The 22990-nt window shown below is 40.5% G+C and overlaps 1 protein-coding gene across 1 annotated transcript; it reads left to right on the top strand.

The window, feature by feature from the left end:
* Window positions 1-2748: 2748 nt before the first annotated feature.
* On the top strand, window positions 2749-3921 carry LOC132611971 (uncharacterized). Its single transcript, XM_060326324.1, has one exon. It carries the CDS (start codon window positions 2749-2751, stop codon window positions 3919-3921), a length of 1173 nt encoding a protein of 390 aa, XP_060182307.1.
* The last annotated feature ends 19069 nt before the right edge of the window (window positions 3922-22990 follow it).

Here is a 22990-nt window from a genome sequence, read left to right as displayed (position 1 = left end):
CAAATGTCGTCTTAAGCGGTCACATATAACAAATGTATCACACAGAAGCCGGCAAGGCTGTCGTAAAACATATCGCCCAAATATATACATACATACGGGCCGTTTCGTCCATCACAACAAATGGGACCGCTAAGACGCAAATCACACAGACATAACTGAACAATAACGACCCATGACCCACATATATGTCTACAGGCCTCTACGAATAATAACAGAAACATATGACGGGACAGTGTGCAACAAAAGATCTGTACCAAAAGTATGGGCTCCGGATCAAAGGAGCACTCCAAAGTAGCAGAATAGGTATCCTAGGCTGGCGGATTACCACAATGAGCGTTTGTACCTGCGGGCATGAAACGCAGCCCCCGAAGAAAGGGGGTCAGTACGAAATATGTACTGAGTATGTAAAGCATGAAATACAATAATCAAGATCATAACGGAAATAAGAAGTATGGAAAATAAGTATAAAAATCAGTATATCAAGAAGCTCGTTTGAAACACAAATGATGCATATATGAAAATCATGCATAGGGCTCAGGAACGTGGTCGCCACTCCGACACTGGCGCCACAACACATCATACTCCAGAAGATTTCAAATCTCTGTACAACTCCGAAACACATCATCACATCATAACACATCATATGCCATAACACATCATAACGCCGTATATAGGCGGTACCCGGCCCTGTAGCGAGGGACTCGGGAAACCGTAACACATCATACTGCCGAATATAACATAGTGCGCACGAAGATAAACCGGCTCGGGACTCGGCGAAAGATGCAAATACAGTATGCACGAGCAGAGTAGTGAGAAACTATATGCAATTTAAAACACTATTATTTTAGACTCAACAAATAAGTAAACTAACCGACGCTCGAGGGTCAAGACAATAATCATGTGAAATCCTTTCAAACGTCGTTAGAGTTATACAAAGGTAAGTCTCGGGGACCACGGATGAGTAGCAACCCAATTCGAGTCCGCCTACGAAAGTTACAACCATAATACGCTTTAGAATTCCCTAAGAATGTTTTGGAGCGATCCGAGCTCGTCTAAGGAAGTTAGAGACATAATTCGACATAAGACTTTTAAGACTATAAATTCTTTACACACATTTATTATCCAATCATACCAAGGGCACAAAAACCATAGCTCGACTATATTAGGAATACTAACATCAAGAAGTGAATAAAAATCATCGGCATGCTCGGATCTTAAGAATGGAGTTACCCCGAGTCTCGTATCATAGCTTACTTACAACTAGGACATGCCAAAAGAAAGAAAGGTTAGGCTTTACATACCTTGATCGCTCCCTAGGCTAATCCCAACTCAAGTCTCGGGCTCCCCAAGATCTACAATAACGTCATTAAATACCAAACGTTAACTACAAGTACTTAGGAATTCAATCCTAAGCTAGCACTTGTCTACAGAAATTTCGGCAGCATCTCCCCTGTAAATACAACCACCCTGAGAATTCAACTCGGCCAAATTTATCAACAACCATACCAACAATTATTCCAACAATACCAACAATCAATTTGAAACATATTCTAACATTAGTAACCCGCTTTAACATAATTCAACGGCATTCCGTTTACATTCACTTCAACTACATACTATCAAACTAACGTCAATGCTCGCATGCTCAAATACTAGTCCAAAGTCATTTAAACAAGATTCAAGAACATTTCAAACAATCCGCACAATATTCAAAACAATCCAACCAAAACTCCATTCCACCCGAAACCTTTTAAATGCAACAAAAACAACAACAATACATTTCCTTCTTTCAAATTCATGAACCTCACCAACAATTCACATGCTAGCAACATTATTTCCATAAATACAAGAAATGATATTATAGTCACACTGGCTTCTAAAACCACTCTCCAACACTTACAACTTCAACTAGAATCATCAAACTTTCGTTATCAACATAGAATCCACAACAACAACAATCAAAACACTAGATAAAATAATTGAGTCATTATTTCTCTACACACACATATGTACACGGCCACCATACATACATCCATATTTTCATGAATTTTACCCATTTCTACATACTACAACATACACAACCATCCATAACATATAAAAGAAGATTAATTCTTACCTTTTTCCCTTAATTTCCCACTTGGCTAGAGTTATGGTCTTGCAACAAAGAGGGTTCTACTTGCTCCAACAATTATACCACGTTAAAGAGGACCTTCAAATTAGTAGGAATGCTAGGAGAAAATATTTTTTTGGATCAAAATTGAAGGCTTCAATTTTCTCTTGGCTTGGCCGAATGGCCTTTGTGTTGTTTCTCTTTCTCCAAGTATCTTCTAAGTTCTAAATGAAGAATGAAACATGTGCTATATTTATCATCCATTATTCATTAATATTGGGCTCCCATGTGGGCCTTGGCCCACTTCATTTGGCCGGCCACATGGTCCATTTTCTCAAGCCCAATCTTTTTTTTTTTTTTTGTTTTGCACTTCATGAAAATTTATTTTCCAAATTCCAAATTTGCCCTTAGCCTTCCTCCATATTTTCATGAGTCATCTTGTGAATTTCCCTTTTTACCCCTAGCCATTCTTAATATTTCCACATCAAAATTTTTCATAAACAACTTATGTATTAAACAAGATCAAAATATAGCCTTGTCCTTAACTTGTCGCAATTACCTTAAAATATCTGAATGTGCAAAATACGGGATATAACAGTAACGAGAACCATCCCGGGCAAAGCAGCGAATTGATAAGAATGCTTGAAGAATTGACCAAACGGGTCGAGTCCAGTGAAAAGAAGATAGAGGCGAACGACAAGAAGGTGGAGAACTACAACTCGAGGGTCGATCAGATTCCGGGGGCTCCACCAGTGTTGAAGGGACTGGATTCGAAAAAGTTTGTTCAAATGCCATTTCCGCCGAGTGCGGCACCGATGAAAATCCCCAAGAGATTTCGCATGCCCGATATCCCAAAGTACAATGGGACAACGGACCCAAATGAGCATGTGACTGCGTATACGTGCGCTATTAAGGGCAATGATCTCGTCGATGACGAAAGGGAATCAGTACTACTTAAGAAATTTGGGGAGACTCTGTCAAAAGGGGCTATGATTTGGTATCATAACTTGCCCGAGCACTCGATTGATTCATTTGGCATGCTCGTTGATGCTTTCGTTAAGGCCCATACCGAGGCCATCAAGGTCGAAACTCGAAAATCGGACTTGTTCAACGTTAAGCAACGAGATGACGAGACCCTTCGCGAGTTTGTGGCTCGATTTCAAATAGAGCGCATGGACTTACCTCCAGTTACTGACGATTGGGTCGTTCAGGCTTTCACCCAAGGGCTCAACTCGAGGAGCTCGATCACATATATGGAGCTAAAACAAAACCTGATAGAATACCCGGCGATCGCCTGGGCTAATGTACACAACAGGTATCAGTCGAAGATCACGGTCGAAGATAATAAGATTTTGAGGGCTGCTTCAGTATCATGGCATTCCGATAAAGGGAGTGATCATTCAAGGAGAGTGATAGATCGGGATTCCAGATCGTCATATGATAGGTACCAGCCTTACCCGCTCGATCGAAGGGGGAACGGGCGTAACATCGAATCAGGCAAGAATGATAGGAGAAACGATCGAGGCAAAAATAGTCGTAGTTTGGTAAACAGAAATGCTGTCGATAGAGCTCCGGGAAATAGAGAAATTCCAAGGTTATCCGAGTACAACTTTTGCGTCGATGTAGCAACCATAGCGGCGGCCGTTATCCGAAACAAAGAAACGAGACATCTGAGGCCAATCCAATCTGACCCGGAGAAGAAGGATAAAAGTCTTATTTGTAAGTATCATCATACTCACGACCATCAAACCGAGGATTGTCGACAGCTGAGAGAGGAGGTCGCCCGTCTGTTCAATTTGGGGCATCTTTGAGAATTCCTAAGTGAACGAGCAAAAACCCATTTTAAAAACCTGGACTCCAACAAGCAGGATAGGCCGGAAGAGCCTCAGCAGGTGATACACATGATCATGGGAGGAACTGACGTTCCCATTGGGCCGGTTATAAAGCGCACAAAAATTTCCATAACGAGGGAAAAACATATCCGGAACGATGACCCCGATGGCCCCATCACATTCAATGACGTGGACATGGAAGGCATCGCCCAGCCGCATAATGACACACTGGTAATATCTGTCCTTGTCGATAAGTTTAGAATTAAACGTGTGTTGATTGATCCAGGTAGCTCAGCTAATATCATCCGATGGAGAGTCATCGAACTGCTGGGACTACTAGATCAGATCGTGACGGCAATACGGGTCCTCAACGGATTCAACATGGCATGCGAAACAACGAAGGGTGAGACCACTTTACCGATCAGTATGGTAGGAACTACGCAGCAGACCAAATTTTATGTGATAGAGGGAGATATGGGATACAATGCATTGCTGGGCAAACCGTGGATTCACCTCATAAGAGCGGCTCCCTCAACTATGCATCAGGTATTGAAATTCCCAACTCCAGAAGGTATCAAAACCGTGCGTGGTGAACAGCAGGCCGCAAAAGAAATGTTCGCGGTTGAAGAATCTGTTAAAACTATAAAGGTGCCAGATCAGAGCGAAGGGAAGACTGCCAAATAGCAATCACAGATCCCGATCTCGATCCCGGAATCTTCGGAAGATCGGAACGGAGACACACTAGACGAAAAGTTAAAATTCGGAGTACCGAGAACCTTTGTGGTGCCCGATGATTCTGATGCCACTAAGTCCACAGTTGAAGAACTCGAGCAAGTCATATTGTTCGTCCATCTACCAGAAAAGAAGGTATACCTGGGCACGGGATTAACCCCCGAGCTCAGGAAAGAATTTATTGAGTTTCTTAAAGTTAACTCAGATTGTTTTGCTTGGTCCCATTTAGACATGACAGGTATTCCACCGGACGTGACGACACACAAGTTGAGCTTGGATCCAAGTTTTCCCTCGGTCAAACAAAAGCGGAGGCCACAACCCGAGGTAAAACATGCATTCGTTAAGGACGAGGTAACCAAGCTCCTTAATATAGGATCCATTCGAGAGGTAAAATACCCAGATTGGTTAGCTAACGTTGTAGTAGTGCCTAAAAAGGGGAATAAGTTTAGAATGTGCGTAGATTATAAAGATTTAAACAAAGCCTGCCCGAAGGATTCATTTCCTTTGCCCAGCATCGATCGCATGATCGATGCTACCGTGGGTCACGACACGTTGAGTTTCCTCAATGCTTATTCCGGGTACAACCAAATACAAATGGACCCGGAGGATCGAGAAAAAAACCTCATTTATAACTAGGTTTAGCACATATTGTTATAATGTAATGCCCATCGGCTTAAAAAATGCCGGTGCCACCTATCAGCGTTTAGTCAACCGAATGTTTGAACACCAAATAGGGAGATCCATGGAAGTTTATATAGATGACATGGTCGTTAAGTCCCTGCGAGCAGAGGACCATTTGAAATTTTTGCAGGAAACTTTCAACATATTAAGAAAGTACAACATGAAGCTGAACCCGAAAAAATGTGCCTTCGGAGTCGGATCGGGCAAGTTTCTCGGATTCATGGTAACAAATCGGGGAATCGAAATCAACCCGGATAAGATAAAGGCAATCGAAGATATCACTGTGATAAACGACATCAAAGGGTACAAAGATTAATGGGACGGATAGCTGCTCTAAGCCGATTCATCTCCAGATCCTCGGACAAGAGTCACCATTTATTCTCATTACTCAAGAAAAAGACTGACTTTTCATGGACCCACGAATGTCAGATGGCCTTGGCAGAACTCAAAAGGTACTTATCAAGCCCACCTCTACTCCACACGCCAAAAGCGAACGAGCAGTTGTATCTATACTTGGCGGTGTCCGAGATAGCGGTGAGCGGTGTCCTGGTTCGAGAAGAGAAAGGTACGCAATACCTGGTTTACTATGTAAGTAGAACCTTCGGTGACGCCGAAACCAGGTACCCACATTTGGAAAAACTCTCTTTGGCTTTATTAAGTGCATCTAGAAAATTAAAACTTACTTTCAGTGTCATCCCATATGCGTCGTAACGTCTTACCGCCTAAGGAATGTCATGCATAAACCCGAACTCTCAGGCCGACTAGCAAAGTGGGTTGTGGAGATTAGCGGGTATGATATCGAATACAAACCCTGAGCTGCAATCAAATCCCAAATACTGGCGGATTTCATGGCCAATTTTGCACCGACCATGATCCCCGAGGTCGACAAGGAGATGCTTCTTGCCTCGGGGACTAGCACGGGAGTCTGGACCCTTTACACGGATGGTGCGTCTAATGTAAAAGGGTCTGGGTTAGGGATCGTTCTCAAACCTCCCTCATGTAACATAATAAGACAATCTATTAGATCGGCTGATTTAACTAACAACGAAGCTGAATATGAGGCTATGATTGCAGGTTTAGAACTGGCTAAAAGCTTGGGAGTTGAGATCGTAGAGGCCAAGTGCGATTCTCTCCTGGTGGTCAACCAAACGAACGGAACCTTTGAAATCAAGGATGATAGAATGCGGAGATATCAGGATAAATTGCAGGTTGTCCTTCGCCGGTTCAAGGAGTGGACGTTGGAACACGTACCCCAGGATCAAAATAATGAGGCGGATGCCCTGGCAAATCTAGGATCCTCGGTCGAATCAAAAGGGTTTGCCTCCGGAGCTGTGGTGCAGTTGATAAAATCAGTCATAGAGACCGGGCACGCCGAGATAAACTCGACCAACCTCACTTGGGATTGGAGGAACAAATATATAGACTATCTCCAAACAGGAAAGCTACCATCCGATGCCAAGGAATCAAGGGCCCTCCGAACCAAAGCAGCTAGATTTTGTTTGGTCGATGGCCAGTTGTACCGAAGGTCATTCCACGGCCCCTTGGCGAGATGCCTAGGACCAGGGTAAATCGACTATTTTCTGAGGGAAGTTCACGAGGGGACGTGGAAACCATTCGGGAGCCGATTCATTGGTCCGCAAGCTGATCAGAGCAGGGTACTGCTGGAACGAGATGGAAGAAGATGCCAAAACCTTCGTTCGAAAATGTAACGAATGCCAAAGGCATGCCCCGTCAATACATCAACCCGGGGAAGAGCTCCATCCGGTCCTTTCCCTATGGCCATTCATGAAATGGGGAATGGATATAGTGGGACCTTTGCCATGGGCCCCAGGTAAGACGCAATTTATTTTACTTATGACTGATTATTTCTCTAAATGGGTTGAAGCACAGGCACTCGAGAAAGTCAGGGAAAAAGAGGTCACTGATTTCATTTACGACCATATAATCTGTCGATTCGGGGTACCAGCGGAGATCGCGTGTGATAACGGGAAGCAGAAGAATACAAAATCAAGAAAATATTATCAACCTCGTATCATCCGAGCGCGAATGGCCAGGCCGAGTCTACCAATAAAACAATACTGCATAATTTAAAGAAAAGACTGGCCGGCTCTAAGCACCGATGGAAGGAGGTTCTGCCCGAGGTTTTGTGGGCCTACCGCACAACGGTAAGATCAAGCACCGGGGAGACTCCATTTTCCTTTGTATACGGAGCCGAGGCCCTGATACCCGTCGAGGTTGGTGAGCCAAGCTTAAGATTCCGTTATGCCACTGAGGACTCGAACCATGAAGCAATGTCTGTCAATCTGAATCTCGTGGACGAAAGGAGGGAAGTTGCTCATATCCGAATAGCCGCACAAAAACAGAGGATGCTTAGGTATTATAACCGAAGGAGCAACCTCTGGCATTTTCAGATTGGGGACTTGGTACTGAGGAAGGTCACACTCCATACGAAGAACCCTCACGAAGGGAAATTAGCCCCGAATTGGGAGGGACCGTACCGAGTCACTGGAATAACCGGGAACAGTTCTTATCAGCTCGAGAACGAAGACGGACAACAGCTGAAAAACAACTAGAATGTAGCACACCTAAAACGATATTACTGTTAAAGGTACGAATAACTTTTCTTTTTCTTTCTTCTCTCTCGATCTAACCACGCAGGGATACAGTCCGAGGGACAACGAAACAGCACAGCGGACACTCGGAAGTTATAGACTTAGGACTGCAAGCACGTGCTACACTCTTTTTCCCTTTGACCATTTTGTCCCGAAGTGGGTTTTCGGCAAGGTTTTTAATGAGGCAGCGTGCTACACATATAGAGCATACCGATCAAAGACCGGAGATCGGGGACTGCACATACCGGGCTAATAGTACCCGAGCCCTCGTACTTCAGACTCGAATACTAGGGGACTATTATACCATGAGTTAAGTGATAACTATTTAAAAGCCAAAGCCTGAACGATAGGATCAGATGTAAGGACCAAACGATCGATTGAATCATGTCCACTTAGTTTTTTGTTCTTGCCACGGCAACAATTGCGAATGCATCTCTGGCCGGTTTTTCAATAAAAAACTCACTTCGATCAAAAGGATCCAATGTTGCCAAATACCGAAAAACTATGGCATAAACAGTTAAAGACTACGGTCTAAACTATGGCGTAAACAGTTAAAGACTACGGTCTAAACCATGGCGTAAACAGTTAAAGACTACGATGCAAGCTCGAAAGCTGCGACCTAAAACGGTTAAAGACCACGGTCTAAAAACGCAAAAATGTCGTGATCGGGTCTGCCTTGCAAATTATAAATAAAGCAATGATTAAAGTCAACACGGACTAAAACCCAACCACGAGCCGTTACCATTTGAATTTTATCCTGGCCGAAACAATATGGCAAATTATAATGATGGCATAAACCGAACAAACATTGAACCGAGGAGTACTTTGCAATTATCAAATACAAATTTTGATTTTCATTCATACATACGTAAAGTAAATTTACAAAGGCTCGGACTAGTGGCCTCAAAACAAAAGGTGTAAAAACAAAAGAAGGGATGCAAGACCCCGAACCTAATCTTCACCCGACCCCTCGGCCTCTTCATCGGCTGACTCGAGGTCGATATCCGAATCCTCAGGGTCGAACGCAGCCTTTGCTTCCGCTTCAAGCTTCTTGGCTTTCTCGATCAGACCTGATAAGTCTACACCAGTGGCTTGAACTTCTTCAACGATTTTTCTTCGGATAAGCACCGTTAGTACTCAGCTCGAAGATTACTGGCCTTTTCGACAGCAGTCACATCGGCCTTGTACTGCTCTAGCATATCGTCATAACACGAGATCTGGTTAAGAGCCTTTCCATGCTCAGCTTGCAGATCGATGATGACCCGGTTCAATTGATCTTATTCAACTTCGGCCGCAGCAAGTGATGAGCTAAGGCCATTCATTTGTTCCACCGACGCCCGAAGCTGCTCCCTGAGAACATCACGTTCGGCCACAGCACCGATGGTCGCTTCGTGGAGAACATTAAACTCGGGCTTGATCCCATCCAGCTCTGCCCGAAGTTGATCAATCTGGCTAACATAAGCCCGGGCCTGAGAAGGAAGGGCGTTAGCATCGACCGTTAAAGATTTATTGAAAACTTCGAAAGCCCTTACCTTCTCTGCCAGCTGATCGCTTAGGAGATACCTTCAGCCTTCTTCTTAACACAACTTCAGCTTCCAGCTCAACCCAAAACATTTCCTTCACTATTTCTCCTCACCTAGCTCCTACATATATACCGCCAAGATACTCTATTAAACAAGAAGCTTAGCAAGTCACGTTAATGCCTAATGTCCAACAGCCCGCACTCGCAGCACCCTTGTATGAACTACGTTCGACCTGATTCCTATTAGTTGCGGGATACGTAGGCGCCCATGTTGGGTTCGGTCTTAATATAGTGAAAATTCCATTTTCCCCACAAAGCAACACTAGGGCAGCTTTGCAAATGACCTATCATTATTCGACAAAAGCATGAATCGAAATCCCGAGCAATATATTAGCGTCACCAGATTGTTGCAATGCCATCACCACGAGAAATGCAGATTCAACGCCAAAGCTTCAGCGTTCAATGCAAGGCAACCATTTTATTTTACACTAACAAATTTTGTTTAAGTAACGCAGGGGCATATTTTAGCTATTCTTGAAGGATATCGCACAGTATCAAGTCGGCAATTGCAAGATTCAGATAAAGTAAAGGGCAAAGCCAACTTAATACTGATTAAATTTGAAACTCACAAATTTCTTTGAGTGCAGGAACTTTTTAGATATAAATTTTGGTAGGGTAAAAGATCCCCAAATCATTCGCACTGCATCATGAATATTTGCTGCTGCAAGTTACGCACTGCGTCAAGCGTCTCTCCGCATATGAATGTTTGCTACTACAAATCAAGCATTGCATCAAGCTCTTCGCTCCGCACCAATTTTAGTAATCATGAATCAAGCACCACTTTAGGCTCGTCCGCCTTTAATAGGACATTTTAGACTCATCCGTTTTTAATTGGACATTGAAGGCTCGTTCGCCTTTAATAATAGGATCAAACTAGGCAATGCACAAGCTCTCCTCACTGCATCATGGATATTCACTACTGCAAATCAAGCATCGCATCAAACTCTTCACTCCGCACCAGTTTTTTTTTATAGATCAAGCACCGCATATAGGCTTATCCGCCTTTAATTGGACATTTTAGGCTTGTCCGCCTTCAATTGGACATTTAGGCTGGTTCGCCTTTAATTGAACATCTTAGGTCTGTCCGCCTTTAATAGGACTTGATTATTTGGGTTTGTCCACCTTAAAATAGGACTTGATTATTTGGGTTTGTCCACCTTAAAATAGGACTTGATTATTTGGGTTTGTCCACCTTAAAATAGGACTTCATTATTTATTTAGGTTTGTACACCTTATAATAGGACTTCATTATTTATTTAGGTTTGTCCACCTTATAATAGGACTTCATTATCTATTTAGGTTTGTCCACCTTATAATAGGACTTCATTATTTATTTGGATTTCCCCCCCCCCCCCCCCTTAAAATGGGACGCGATGTTATTAGGTTTGTCCACCTTATAATAGGATTTAATTATTTTATCTGGTTCGACGCAATATTATTAGGTTTGTCCGCCTTACAATAGGACTTAATCATTTTATTTGGGTTCGTCCGCCTTATAATAGGACTTGATTAATTTATTTGGGACATGTCCGCCTTAAAATTGGACATATTAAGTTTTACAAAAGCGCACTGATGTTGCACTTGCATTCGCACTACTTTTACCTTGAATAATTTTCGTACTGATCGCACTTGCACAACTTTTACCTCAAATATTTTGTACTAATCTCGCACTAGTACTACTTTTATCCCAAATATTTTGAACTAATCTCGCATTTGCACATTTTTTTAGCTCAAATATTTTGTACACATCTCGCACATGCACTATTGCTTTCAAATGCCCTGCATAAATGCATTCAAACGCACTGCACATGCATTGCACTATTACTTTCAAATACCTTGCGAATGCTCGCAAACGCACCGCACATGCATTGCTTTATTACTTTCAAATGCCCTACGAATGCTCGCAGACGCACCGCACATGCATTGCATTATTACTTTGAGATGCCCTGTGAATGCTCGCAAACGCACCGCACATGCATTGCATTATTACTTTCAAATGCCCTGCGAATGCTCGCAGACACACCGCACATGCATTGCATTATTACTTTCAAATGCTCTGCGAATGCTCGCAGACGCACCGCACATGCATTGCATTATTACTTTCAAATGCCCTGCGAATGCTCGCAGACGCACCGCACATACATTGCATTATTACTTTCAAATGCTCTGCGAATGCTCGCAGACGCACCGCACATGCATTGCATTATTACTTTCAAATGCCTTGTGAATGCTCGCAAACGCACCGCACATGCATTGCATTATTACTTTCAAATACCTTGCGAATGCTCGCAAACGCACCGCACATGCATTGCATTATTACTTTCAAACGCCCTGCGAATGCTCGCAAACGCACCACACATGTATTGCATTATTACTTTCAAATGCTCTGAGAATGCTCGCAAACGCACCGCACATGCATTGCATTATCACTTTCAAATGCCTTGCGAATGCTCGTAAACGCACCGCACATGCATTGCATTATTACTTTCAAATGCCTTGCGAATGCTCGCAAACGCACCGCACATGCATTGCTTTATTTCTTTCAAATGCCCTGCGAGTGCTCGCAAATGCACCGCACATGCTCGCAAATGCACCGCACATGCATTGCATTATTACTTTCAAATGCCCTGCGTATGCTCGCAAATGCACCGCACATACATTGCATTCAAATGCCCCGCAAAGGCACTGCATCAATGCTCGCAAACGCACCGCACATGCATTGCATTATTACTTTCAGATGCCCTGCAAGCGCATTGCATCAATGCTCGCAAATGCACTGCACATATATTGCATTATTACTTTCAAATGCCCTGTAAACGCATCGCATCATGCCGGCTTAGAAATCCTCATTTCTCATAAATCATTCTGCTTAAATAGCCCATATTCATATCCGGTTTGAGGCCTCATTTTCATCTCCAAAAGGCATCATTCTCATGAATCATTGGCCTAGAACCTCATTCGCATTAGCCTCAGCAAAAGCTATCATTTAGTTAAATCATTGCAGCTTTTATGGGCTTATTTTACATCGCTTTACTTTCGATATTTATTTTTACTGACTATTTTATCTGGTTTAAGTTTCGCAAGAGCTTTAGCGCAACGTGGAACTATTTCTTCGGCAGCGAACTGGGGCAATTTGTTGGGAAGGATAATTAGACTTCCCGACAAGGGTCAAGGATCTACCTCGAACACTCGTCTCCAACCCCAAATATTCCGTTTGCATTCCAGCACATTCATTTTCAGAATTCTCGAGTTCTGTCGTAATACCCAGTGTCATCATAATTCGACACTGAGACAATATGTTGCAAAGATTTGCACCAATCGGGGATTCGTTATTCATAGGTGTCATAGTTATCCCAGAACTACACACGACCTGATTCTCGTGCAGCCCGAGATATGTAGGCAACTCGGAGACCAGAGTTCGGCCATAATCCTCTCAAATTTTATTCACCTTTAGTCCTCCAAAATCCTTTAGCCGGGAAAAAATAGGCTACTGAGTCAACGTCTTAGCCCGAAAATTCTTTCATCATTACCGGACAAAGAGGGACAAGTTGTTGACACCCAATTTTGTCCCACCTTTCCTCCGAAATATCTATTTACGCTTCTAATATTTTTGGCAACTTTAAAAAATAATTATTCATATATTACTATAATTATTAGCTTTTATTAATACCGGCGATTCATTATTCTATTGCAGTCACTAGCTGTTATTATTTTGTTACTTATCCTTATCCTTATTATTATTATTACTATTATTATTGTTATTATTATTATTACCAGTATTATCATAATTTGCATTATAATCATTTCAGCATTTTTACCACCTTATGCACATGCATCGCATTTATTTTTGCGCAGTTAAATAATAGCGTTTATTTACTGTTGAACTTTTAAAATATTATCGCACGACTATTACGACGTCATATAATTTTATTTTTATCTGAGCACTAATAAATACATATCTTATATTAGGTAATATTTTTAGCACACGTTAGTATATAGTTAATTAAAATAGGTCTTGTATTTAAATTTAGCAGCCCAAATTATTTCTTTCATCAGCTAAATTTTTAGCCCAAACCCGAGTCGAATCAACCCAGATGTTTTTCGGACCAGTCCATTGGCACCCAAATAATGAGCAACCCAAAATATTAATTCAGTCCATATTTAAGTCCTAAAACCATTTGGGCTAAGAGCCCAATTCGTTGAAAACCAGCCCAATTCGTTGAAAACCAGCCCAATTCAATACCAGGCCTAAACACTACCCGAACCGGCCCATATTCATTTTAACATTTCCTTCATATTCATTTTAACATTTCCTTCAACCTAAAACCTAACAGCGCCACACACACTCTTCTTTTCCCCTCTTCTCTCTCTCTTCCCCTTCGTCTCTCTCTCTAAGGCGAACGAAAAATTTGCAGTGAACTTTCGCGATCCAGGCCTTGCATGGCCATTTTGGGGAAAGGCATTTAATGCTCGTCCTTTCCCCGTCAGTATTCAACCAGGGTAAATCGTCTTCTTCTTCGTTGTCTGTTGAAACGTTTTAATTGATTTTGTTCGTTTGTGAAATTGAAAGCATTTTCTTGTTAATTCTTTTTCATTTTCGGGTACAAATTTTTATGGTTTTTGTTATAGCCCGTATTTTGTACGTTCGGACAATTGCGAGAAGTTAAGGGCAAGACCATTTTCCAAAATTATTTTAATGTACAAGTTGTTATGAATATTATTTATGAATATTATTAGTATGGAAATATTGAGAAAAGCTAAGGGTAAAAAGGAAAATTCACAATGTGGTTCATGGTAATATTGAGGAAGGCCGAGGGCAAATTTGGAATTTGAAAAATAATTTCTAATGAATTGCAAGACAACAAAAAAAAACAAAAAAAAAAAAGTGGGCTTGAAACCAAAAAGGGCCAAAGTGGCTGTCCACCACAAATGGGCCAAGGCCCATATGGAGACTTAATACTAGTTTATAAAAGGATGATCCATTTATTATTTTCATCTTCAACATTAGAAGATTCAAGAAATGTTGAGAAGAGAAAAAAAATAAAGGGCCATTCGGCCATGTAGGGGTGAGCAAGAACCTTGGAGGAAAATTGTTCAAAAATTATGTTCTACAAATTGGAAGGTCTCTAGCAAAGTGAAGTAATTATTGGAGCAAGAAAACCATTTATTCTTGCAAGGAGCAATTTTAGCCAAGAAGGAAGCTAGGTGGAAAAGGTAAGAATTTAATCTTCTTTTATATGTTATGTATGGTTGTGTATGTTGTAGTATGTAGAAAGGAATGAAAATCATGAAAATATGAATATATAGTTGTGGCCGTGTACATATAGTTGTGGCCGTATGGTTATGGTATGGTATAGAAGAGAGTGAATTAATCTTATCTAGTATTTTGGTTATAGTTGTAATTCTATGTTGAGAATGAAAATTTAATGATTCTAGTTGAAGTTGTAGTGGTTGGAGACTTGTTTTAGAAGTTAATGAGAATTGAAAATAGTGTTCTTGTATTTATGGAAGGTAATGTTATTAGTGTGTAAATTGTTGGTGTAGTGCATGAAAGTGAAAGAAGAAAATGTGTTACTAATGTTCTTGTTGAACTTGGAAGTTTCGGGTAAAGGGGCATGTTGGTTGGATTGTTTAGAATGTTGTGCGGATTGTTTAAAGTGTCCTTGAATATGGTTTGAAAGGTTCCGGATTAGTACTTGAATATGTGAGCAAATATGAATTGAATATAAGCGAAACGCCGTTGAAGTTTGTGGAAAGAAGTTGCTAATGTTAATATGCGTTTTGAACCGATTGTGGATATTGTAGAATAATTGTTGGTATTGTTGTTGATATTTTGGCCGAGTTAAATTCTCGGAGATGGTATATTTACAGGGGAAATGCTGCCGAAATTTCGGTAGAAAATAAATGAATTCATTTGAAAGACTAAGACAAGCGTATGTCGACGAGTCTAATGATTATGTCAATTCTCTTGAATGTAGACTAGCGAGTTTGGATGAATAAGCACAGCTAATTGGACGTGGGACAGGTATGTAAGGCTTACCCTTTCTTTCTTTTGGCATGATCAGTATGAAATGAGCAAATGACTTATATGTATGACTTCAAAGAAATTCTTACTCTTAGAGCCACTAGGATGGCAACGTTCTTGATTTCCATATGTAGTTTCATATGGTTTGATGCGTATTTATGAATTCCGAAGTTCTATTTGATATGTTCCCGAGTCTGTCTACGATTCTCACGTACTTCTGGGTATGAGTATGCTTAATATGTTCGAGCCTACTATATGATTGAACAATGAGATGTGCATAAAGAGTTTGGTTCCTAAAAGAGTTCTGTAAGTTCCAATGAATCTTTGACCTGTTCTGATACGTACATATGGTTCCAAAAGATATATTTGATTTGACCCATACGATACCCGAAAGGTACTTGATATGATTGTTGCTTCGGTTTTCCAAAAAGGGCTCCTGAAATAACGATCATAACTTTCTCATACTAACTCGGATCGACCCGAAACTTGTTTCTGAGCCTCTAGGGGTCGGTGAGCATACTTGTCCACCAAGTCTTAGAATTGATTTATACACATATGGTTCTCGATGCTCCGCTCGTGCGTGCTACTATTATATATTATATTTATGGATCGGGCTGAACGTTCCTCGGCAGTATATGTTATATGTATATGGATCGGGCCGAACGTTCCTCGGCAGTATATGTTATATGTATATATATATATGGATCGGAACGAACGTTCCTCGACAGTATATGTTATATGTATATATATATGGATCGGGCCGTACGTTCCTCGGCACTTATATGTTATATGTATATATATATGGATCAGGCCGTACGTTCCTCGGCACTTATATGTTATACATGGACGTATGATCTGTGTTTGGAAAGTAAGTATTCTGACACTCTGGACGATTTACTCATTTTCTGTACTCCTTCTGACATGTGACATCGGTATACATGAGTTGCGTTTGGAAAATAAGCTCCTTGGTTTTTCTGGCTAATGTACTTACTTTTGTTCCGTTGTTCCGATTACGATTCTGTTTTCTATATTTCATGCCTTACATACTCAGTACATATTCCGTACTGACCCCCCTCTTCTTCGGGGGCTGCGTTTCATACCACGCAGGTACATATAGATGAGTAGAATATTTGTCAGAAGATGTTTCAGCAGGATTGGCGAGCTCCATTTACTCCTGGAGTGTTGCCGAGTCAGAATTTATGTGTTATGATGTTTTGTTCGAAGTTAGAGACTTTGCAGACAGAGTCGTGGGTATAGTAAGTCAGCTTTGTAAGCGGCTCCATCGGCCGATATGTCATTCTGTATTATGTGATAAACTCTATATGATTACAGATTTTGCCTGATTTGAAAACATCGATAGAAGAAAGAGTTTGAAAGCTTACTATGTATTTCACTTTTATTTGTTTTCAGAATCCAAAGAAATTATGTGTGTAATAAGAGTCTGTGGGTTCGCTCGGCTCTGGATATGGGGCCGGGTGCCCATCACACCCTAGGGATATTAGGGTGTGACAAAGTGGTATCAGAGCAGGTTTGTCCTAGGGGTTGTCTGCAAAGTCGTGTCCAGTAGAGTCCTGTTTATGGTGTGAAGCGCGCCACATTTATAAACAGGAGGCTACGGGGCATCTAGGGATTGTTGACCTTCTTTCTGTCATAGATCGTGCGATAGAGCCAAGTCACAGGAAATGAAATTCCTTATGTAAGACTTACATACGACGGAAGGAGGTAAGTGATGATATGGAAAGTTACAGGGGTAAGTTCTGATATATTTGATCTGTTACTTGAAAGTGGCAGTTCCAGGTGGCTAGAATGTGATATATAGTCGTATGCCCAGTGAGAAATTGTTGATATTTGCTGTGTACAGATTTTGAAAAGAAAGAATGGTATAAGAGGGACAGGTCTGATAGAGGATTCAGAGAGTCGACAACTAGTTTTGCTGTAGATTATTATGAAAGGATGGTGAGTGGAAATCTGAGCATACTGATACCGGAGTACTTATAGGAAATGGCGACAAAGGGTAGTTGTACACATAAGTGAAAGGTGAACACTAGGAATTAAAAAGGGCAAAACTGTAATTGTAAGGGAAAGGACGGGTTACGAAGATGCCTCGGAATCTGTAAGGCTTCAATTTGCTCTAGATTATGTGATGAGGTCATGTGAGGAAGCGGACGCGATTATATCAGCATTAAGGCACCGGATCCCACCAAAGTTTCGAGGTTAAGCGTGCTAAGGTGGGGGAAATCTTAAGATGGGTGACCCCCTGGGAAGTGTGCAACAAATCCTAAAGATTTAGACGTAAGAGACAAATGAAAAGCTAGAGTAACCTAAAGGGAAGTTAGAGTATATGGGATGGTTGGAAGCCACGAGAGGTCGCATAGGACGAGATAGACTAGATCGGTGAAGAGAAAGAAAGTGCATTACAGTTCTGGAATTTGGATAGGCTTGAATAGCGTTTCGAAGTATTTTGTGGGCTAGTCGATAGTAACTATATATATATATATACATATATATATATATATATATATATATATGAATGCGTATGATATCTCATATGTGATTGTATCGGTGGACATGCGAGTTCCAGCAGCCGGCGCTACGGAAAGGAAGGCACTAATTAAGTAAGGATACCACAGTTCAAGTGACAACAAAAATAAATGGTACCAGTGTTATAAGGTAAGTTGCTACTATTTTCACTACAGGTTAAGACAGGAAAGTTCTAATACAACGATGTTTGGAAAAGGAAGAAAGTGAGTACAGGGAAGCTAAGGAGATCAAATGTCAGAAAAAGGAGAAAGATAAGAAACCTGAGTAAGTGAAAAACCCGAGAGAGTGTAAACTGTAAGAATTCTATGCTAAGAGCAAAAGTAGTGGGACGATCGAAAAATATGGATACACAGCTGCAATACAAGCGCGTAGTTAAGAAGACTTTCGAGTAAGTAAGCTAAACGAGTGAAAGGATTAATAGTGGATGGAAGGATATGGAAATATTGATAAGAATGATGATATAGGCGCAAAACGAAAGAAAAACTTATGGTAAGAAGTTTTTGATATCTTATGCGTAGAGTTGGAAAGAAAGGCGAGGAATGAAGTATAATAAAAGACGAGAGTACTCGAAGATTGTGATGTATAGGGAACCCCTTAAAAAGGGGGGAGAACACATTATATTGAGCCTCAAGTTCAAAGGAAGGAATTTATTAGCTCGGGACCAGAGTTCGAAACATGTCGGCACAACAAAAGGATACATGGAAAAAGTAGAAACGGATTGACAATGAGGGTACCATGAGATCGACATGAAGGAGAAGGATGGAAGACACTTTAAGAGAATACTTCATGCCAACTTGGATTATGATATGTTTATGCTATGATTTGAATCCCTCATATTGGGCAAATTTGCGCCGTACCTACGTACGCAGCGATGTGTTTTAAAGAATAGTAAAAAGAATAGGAAAAGGGTTACAAGCTAAGTTTACAAAGAATAATGGAGAAAATGATAGGACTCAAAGGATATTTCGGATGACAACGGCTATTATAACGAAAGTATCAACGATTGGTAATCTGAAATTTTTTGAAAAGAAAGAAAGAACGCAGCGCCTGTGAAGGAAATAAAAGTGTTCATCGGATGCTAGTTTATGGACCATTAATTATACGGAGAGTGAGAGTATACGCTATGGAATTATATGAACCATCGACGTGAAGCGGTGCTCGATCATATTTGTAAAGAATCCACACCGGAGAGTCAACAAAGAATAACGATGGACGAAATGAGCGCCAATACAAAGAGATCGAAGACAAGTATGCTTGTGTCAATAGATGACCTGGGAAGGACAAGTATAATAAGTTGACACAATGGATTAGAAAAACCTATGACACGGAATGAGGACTCATGCAAAGACCGAGGAGTTTGATTATAAAGGAAATAGGGTAAAGGATAAGGAATGAGCATAAAGAAAAGACAACTATAAGAAGGAACCCTCCCGAGGTATTATGACACCCCATAAGATCAGTTGAACATTCGAGGACGAATGTTCTAAAGGGGGGAGGATGTTATAGCCCGTATTTTGTACGTTCGGATAATTGCGAGAAGTTAAGGGCAAGACCATTTTCCAAAATTATTTTAATGTACAAGTTGTTATGAATATTATTTATGAATATTATTAGTATGGAAATATTGAGAAAAGCTAAGGGTAAAAAGGAAAAATTCACAATGTGGTTCATGGTAATATTGAGGAAGGCCGAGGGCAAATTCGGAATTTGGAAAATAATTTCTCATGAATTGCAAGACAACAAAAAAAACAAAAAAAAAGTGGGCTTGAAACCAAAAAGGGCCAAAGTGGCCGTCCACCACAAATGGGCCAAGGCCCATATGGAGACTTAATACTAGTTTATAAAAGGATGATCCATTTATTATTTTCATCTTCAACATTAGAAGATTCAAGAAATGTTGAGAAGAGAAAAAAAATAAAGGGCCATTCGGCCATGTAGGGGTGAGCAAGAACCTTGGAGGAGAATTGTTCAAAAATTATGTTCTACTAATTGGAAGGTCTCTAGCAAAGTGAAGTAATTATTGGAGCAAGAAAAACATTTATTCTTGCAAGGAGCAATTTTAGCCAAGAAGGAAGCTAGGTGGACAAGGTAAGAATTTAATCTTCTTTTATATGTTATGTATGGTTGTGTATGTTGTAGTATGTAGAAAGGAATGAAAATCATGAAAATATGAATATATAGTTGTGGCCGTGTACATATAGTTGTGGCCGTGTACATATAGTTGTGGTCGTATGGTTATGGTATGGTATAGAAGAGAGTGAATTAATCTTATCTAGTATTTTGGTTATAGTTGTAATTCTATGTTGAGAATGAAAATTTAATGATTCTAGTTGAAGTTGTAGTGGTTGGAGACTTGTTTTAGAAGTTAATGAGAATTGAAAATAGTGTTCTTGTATTTATGGAAGGTAATGTTATTAGTGTGTAAATTGTTGGTGTAGTGCATGAAAGTGAAAGAAGAAAATGTGTTACTAATGTTCTTGTTGAACTTGGAAGTTTCGGGTAAAGGGGCATGTTGGTTGGATTGTTTAGAATGTTGTGCGGATTGTTTAAAGTGTCCTTGAATATGGTTTGAAAGGTTCCGGATTAGTACTTGAATATGTGAGCAAATATGAATTGAATATAAGCGAAACGCCGTTGAAGTTTGTGGAAAGAAGTTGCTAATGTTAATATGCGTTTTGAACCGATTGTGGATATTGTAGAATAATTGTTGGTATTGTTGTTGATATTTTGGCCGAGTTAAATTCTCGGAGATGGTATATTTACAGGGGAAATGCTGCCGAAATTTCGGTAGAAAATAAATGAATTCATTTGAAAGACTAAGACAAGCGTATGTCGACGAGTCTAATGATTATGTCAATTCTCTTGAATGTAGACTAGCGAGTTTGGATGAATAAGCACAACTAATTGGACGTGGGACAGGTATGTAAGGCTTACCCTTTCTTTCTTTTGGCATGATCTGTATGAAATGAGCAAATGACTTATATGTATGACTTCAAAGAAATTCCAACTCTTAGAGTCACTAGGATGTCAACGTTCTTGATTTCCATAAGTAGTTTCATATGGTTTGATGCGTATTTATGAATTCCGAAGTTCTATTTGATATGTTCCCGAGTCTGTCTACGATTCTCACGTACTTCTGGGTATGAGTATTCTTAATATGTTCGAGCCTACTATATGATTGAACAATGAGATGTGCATAAAGAGTTTGGTTCCTAAAAGAGTTCTGTAAGTTCCAATGAATCTTTGACCTGTTCTGATACGTACATATGGTTCCAAAAGATATATTTGATTTGACCCATACGATACCCGAAAGGTACTTGATATGATTGTTGCTTCGGTTTTCCAAAAAGGGCTCCTGAAATGTTCGTAGAACGTTCTGTACTTCAAACGATCATAACTTTCTCATACTAACTCGGATCGACCCGAAACTTGTTTCTGAGCCTCCAGGGGTCAGTGAGCATACTTGTCCACCAAGTCTTAGAATTGATTTATACACATATGGTTCTCGATGCTCCGCTCGTGCGTGCTACTATTATATCGTCCGCCGAGCCTCGGGCCGGTTGTATCATTGTGTGCGTTATGTTATACTCGCCGCTAACATATTATGATATATATGGATCGGAGCCGACGCCTCGGCAACATGATATGTTCTGTTTTCTGTATATATATATGAACAAGATATGTTTTTCAAAAGAAGTATTACTATGGATATGTATATGTTATATGTATGGATCGGGCTGCACGTTCCGCAACAATATAATATATGATATATGTATATGGATCGGGCTGCACGTTCCGCAGCAGTATATATTATATTTATGGATCGGATCGAACGTTCCTCGGCAGTATATATTATATTTATGGATCGGGCCGAACGTTCCTCGGCAGTATATATTATATTTATGGATCGGGCCGAACTTTCCTCGGCAGTATATATTATATTTATGGATCGGGCCGAACGTTCCTCGGCAGTATATGTTATATGTATATGGATCGGGCCGAACGTTCCTCGACAGTATATGTTATATGTATATATATATATGGATCTGAACGAACGTTCCTCGGCATTATATGTTATATGTATATATATATATGGATCGGGCCGTATGTTCCTCGGCACTTATATGTTATATTTATATATATATATGGATCGGGCCGTACGTTCCTCGGCACTTATATGTTATACATGGATCGGGCCGTACGTTCCTCGGCACTATCACATTACATATGGATCGGTTATATGTATATGTATATGATGACATATGAGGTCAGGACGTATGATCTGTGTTTGGAAAGTAAGTATTCTGACACTCTGGACGATTTACTCATTTTCTGTACTCCTTCTGACATGTGACATCGGTATACATGAGTTGCGTTTGGAAAATAAGCTCCTTGGTTTTTCTGGCTAATGTACTTACTTTTGTTTCGTTGTTCCGATTACGATTCTGTTTTCTATATTTCATGCCTTACATACTCAGTACATATTTCGTACTGACCCCCCTCTTCTTCGGGGGCTGCATTTCATGCCACGCACGTACATACAGATGAGTAGAAGATTTGTCAGAAGATGTTTCAGCAGGATTGGCGAGCTCCATTTACTCCTGGAGTGTTGTCGAGTCAGAGTTTATGTGTTATGATGTTTTGTTCGAAGTTAGAGACTTTGCAGACAGAGTCGTGGGTATAGTATGTCAGCTTTGTAAGCGGCTCCATCGGCCGATATGTCATTCTGTATTATGTGATAAACTCTATATGATTACAGATTTTGCCTGATTTGAAAACATCGATAAAAGAAAGATTTTGAAAGCTTACTATGTATTTCACTTTTATTTGTTTTCAGAATCCAAAGAAATTATGTGTGTAATAAGAGTCTGTGCG

This window comes from Lycium barbarum, chromosome 9, assembly GCF_019175385.1.
Source record: "Lycium barbarum isolate Lr01 chromosome 9, ASM1917538v2, whole genome shotgun sequence".
Classification (NCBI taxonomy): Eukaryota; Viridiplantae; Streptophyta; class Magnoliopsida; order Solanales; family Solanaceae; genus Lycium; species Lycium barbarum.
This window is presented reverse-complemented; position numbering and strand designations above follow the sequence as displayed.

What these genes read in the sequence shown, in the direction of transcription:
- LOC132611971 (XM_060326324.1), top strand. Translation starts at nt 2,749, where the DNA reads ATGCTTGAAGAATTGACCAAACGGGTCGAGTCCAGTGAAAAGAAGATA.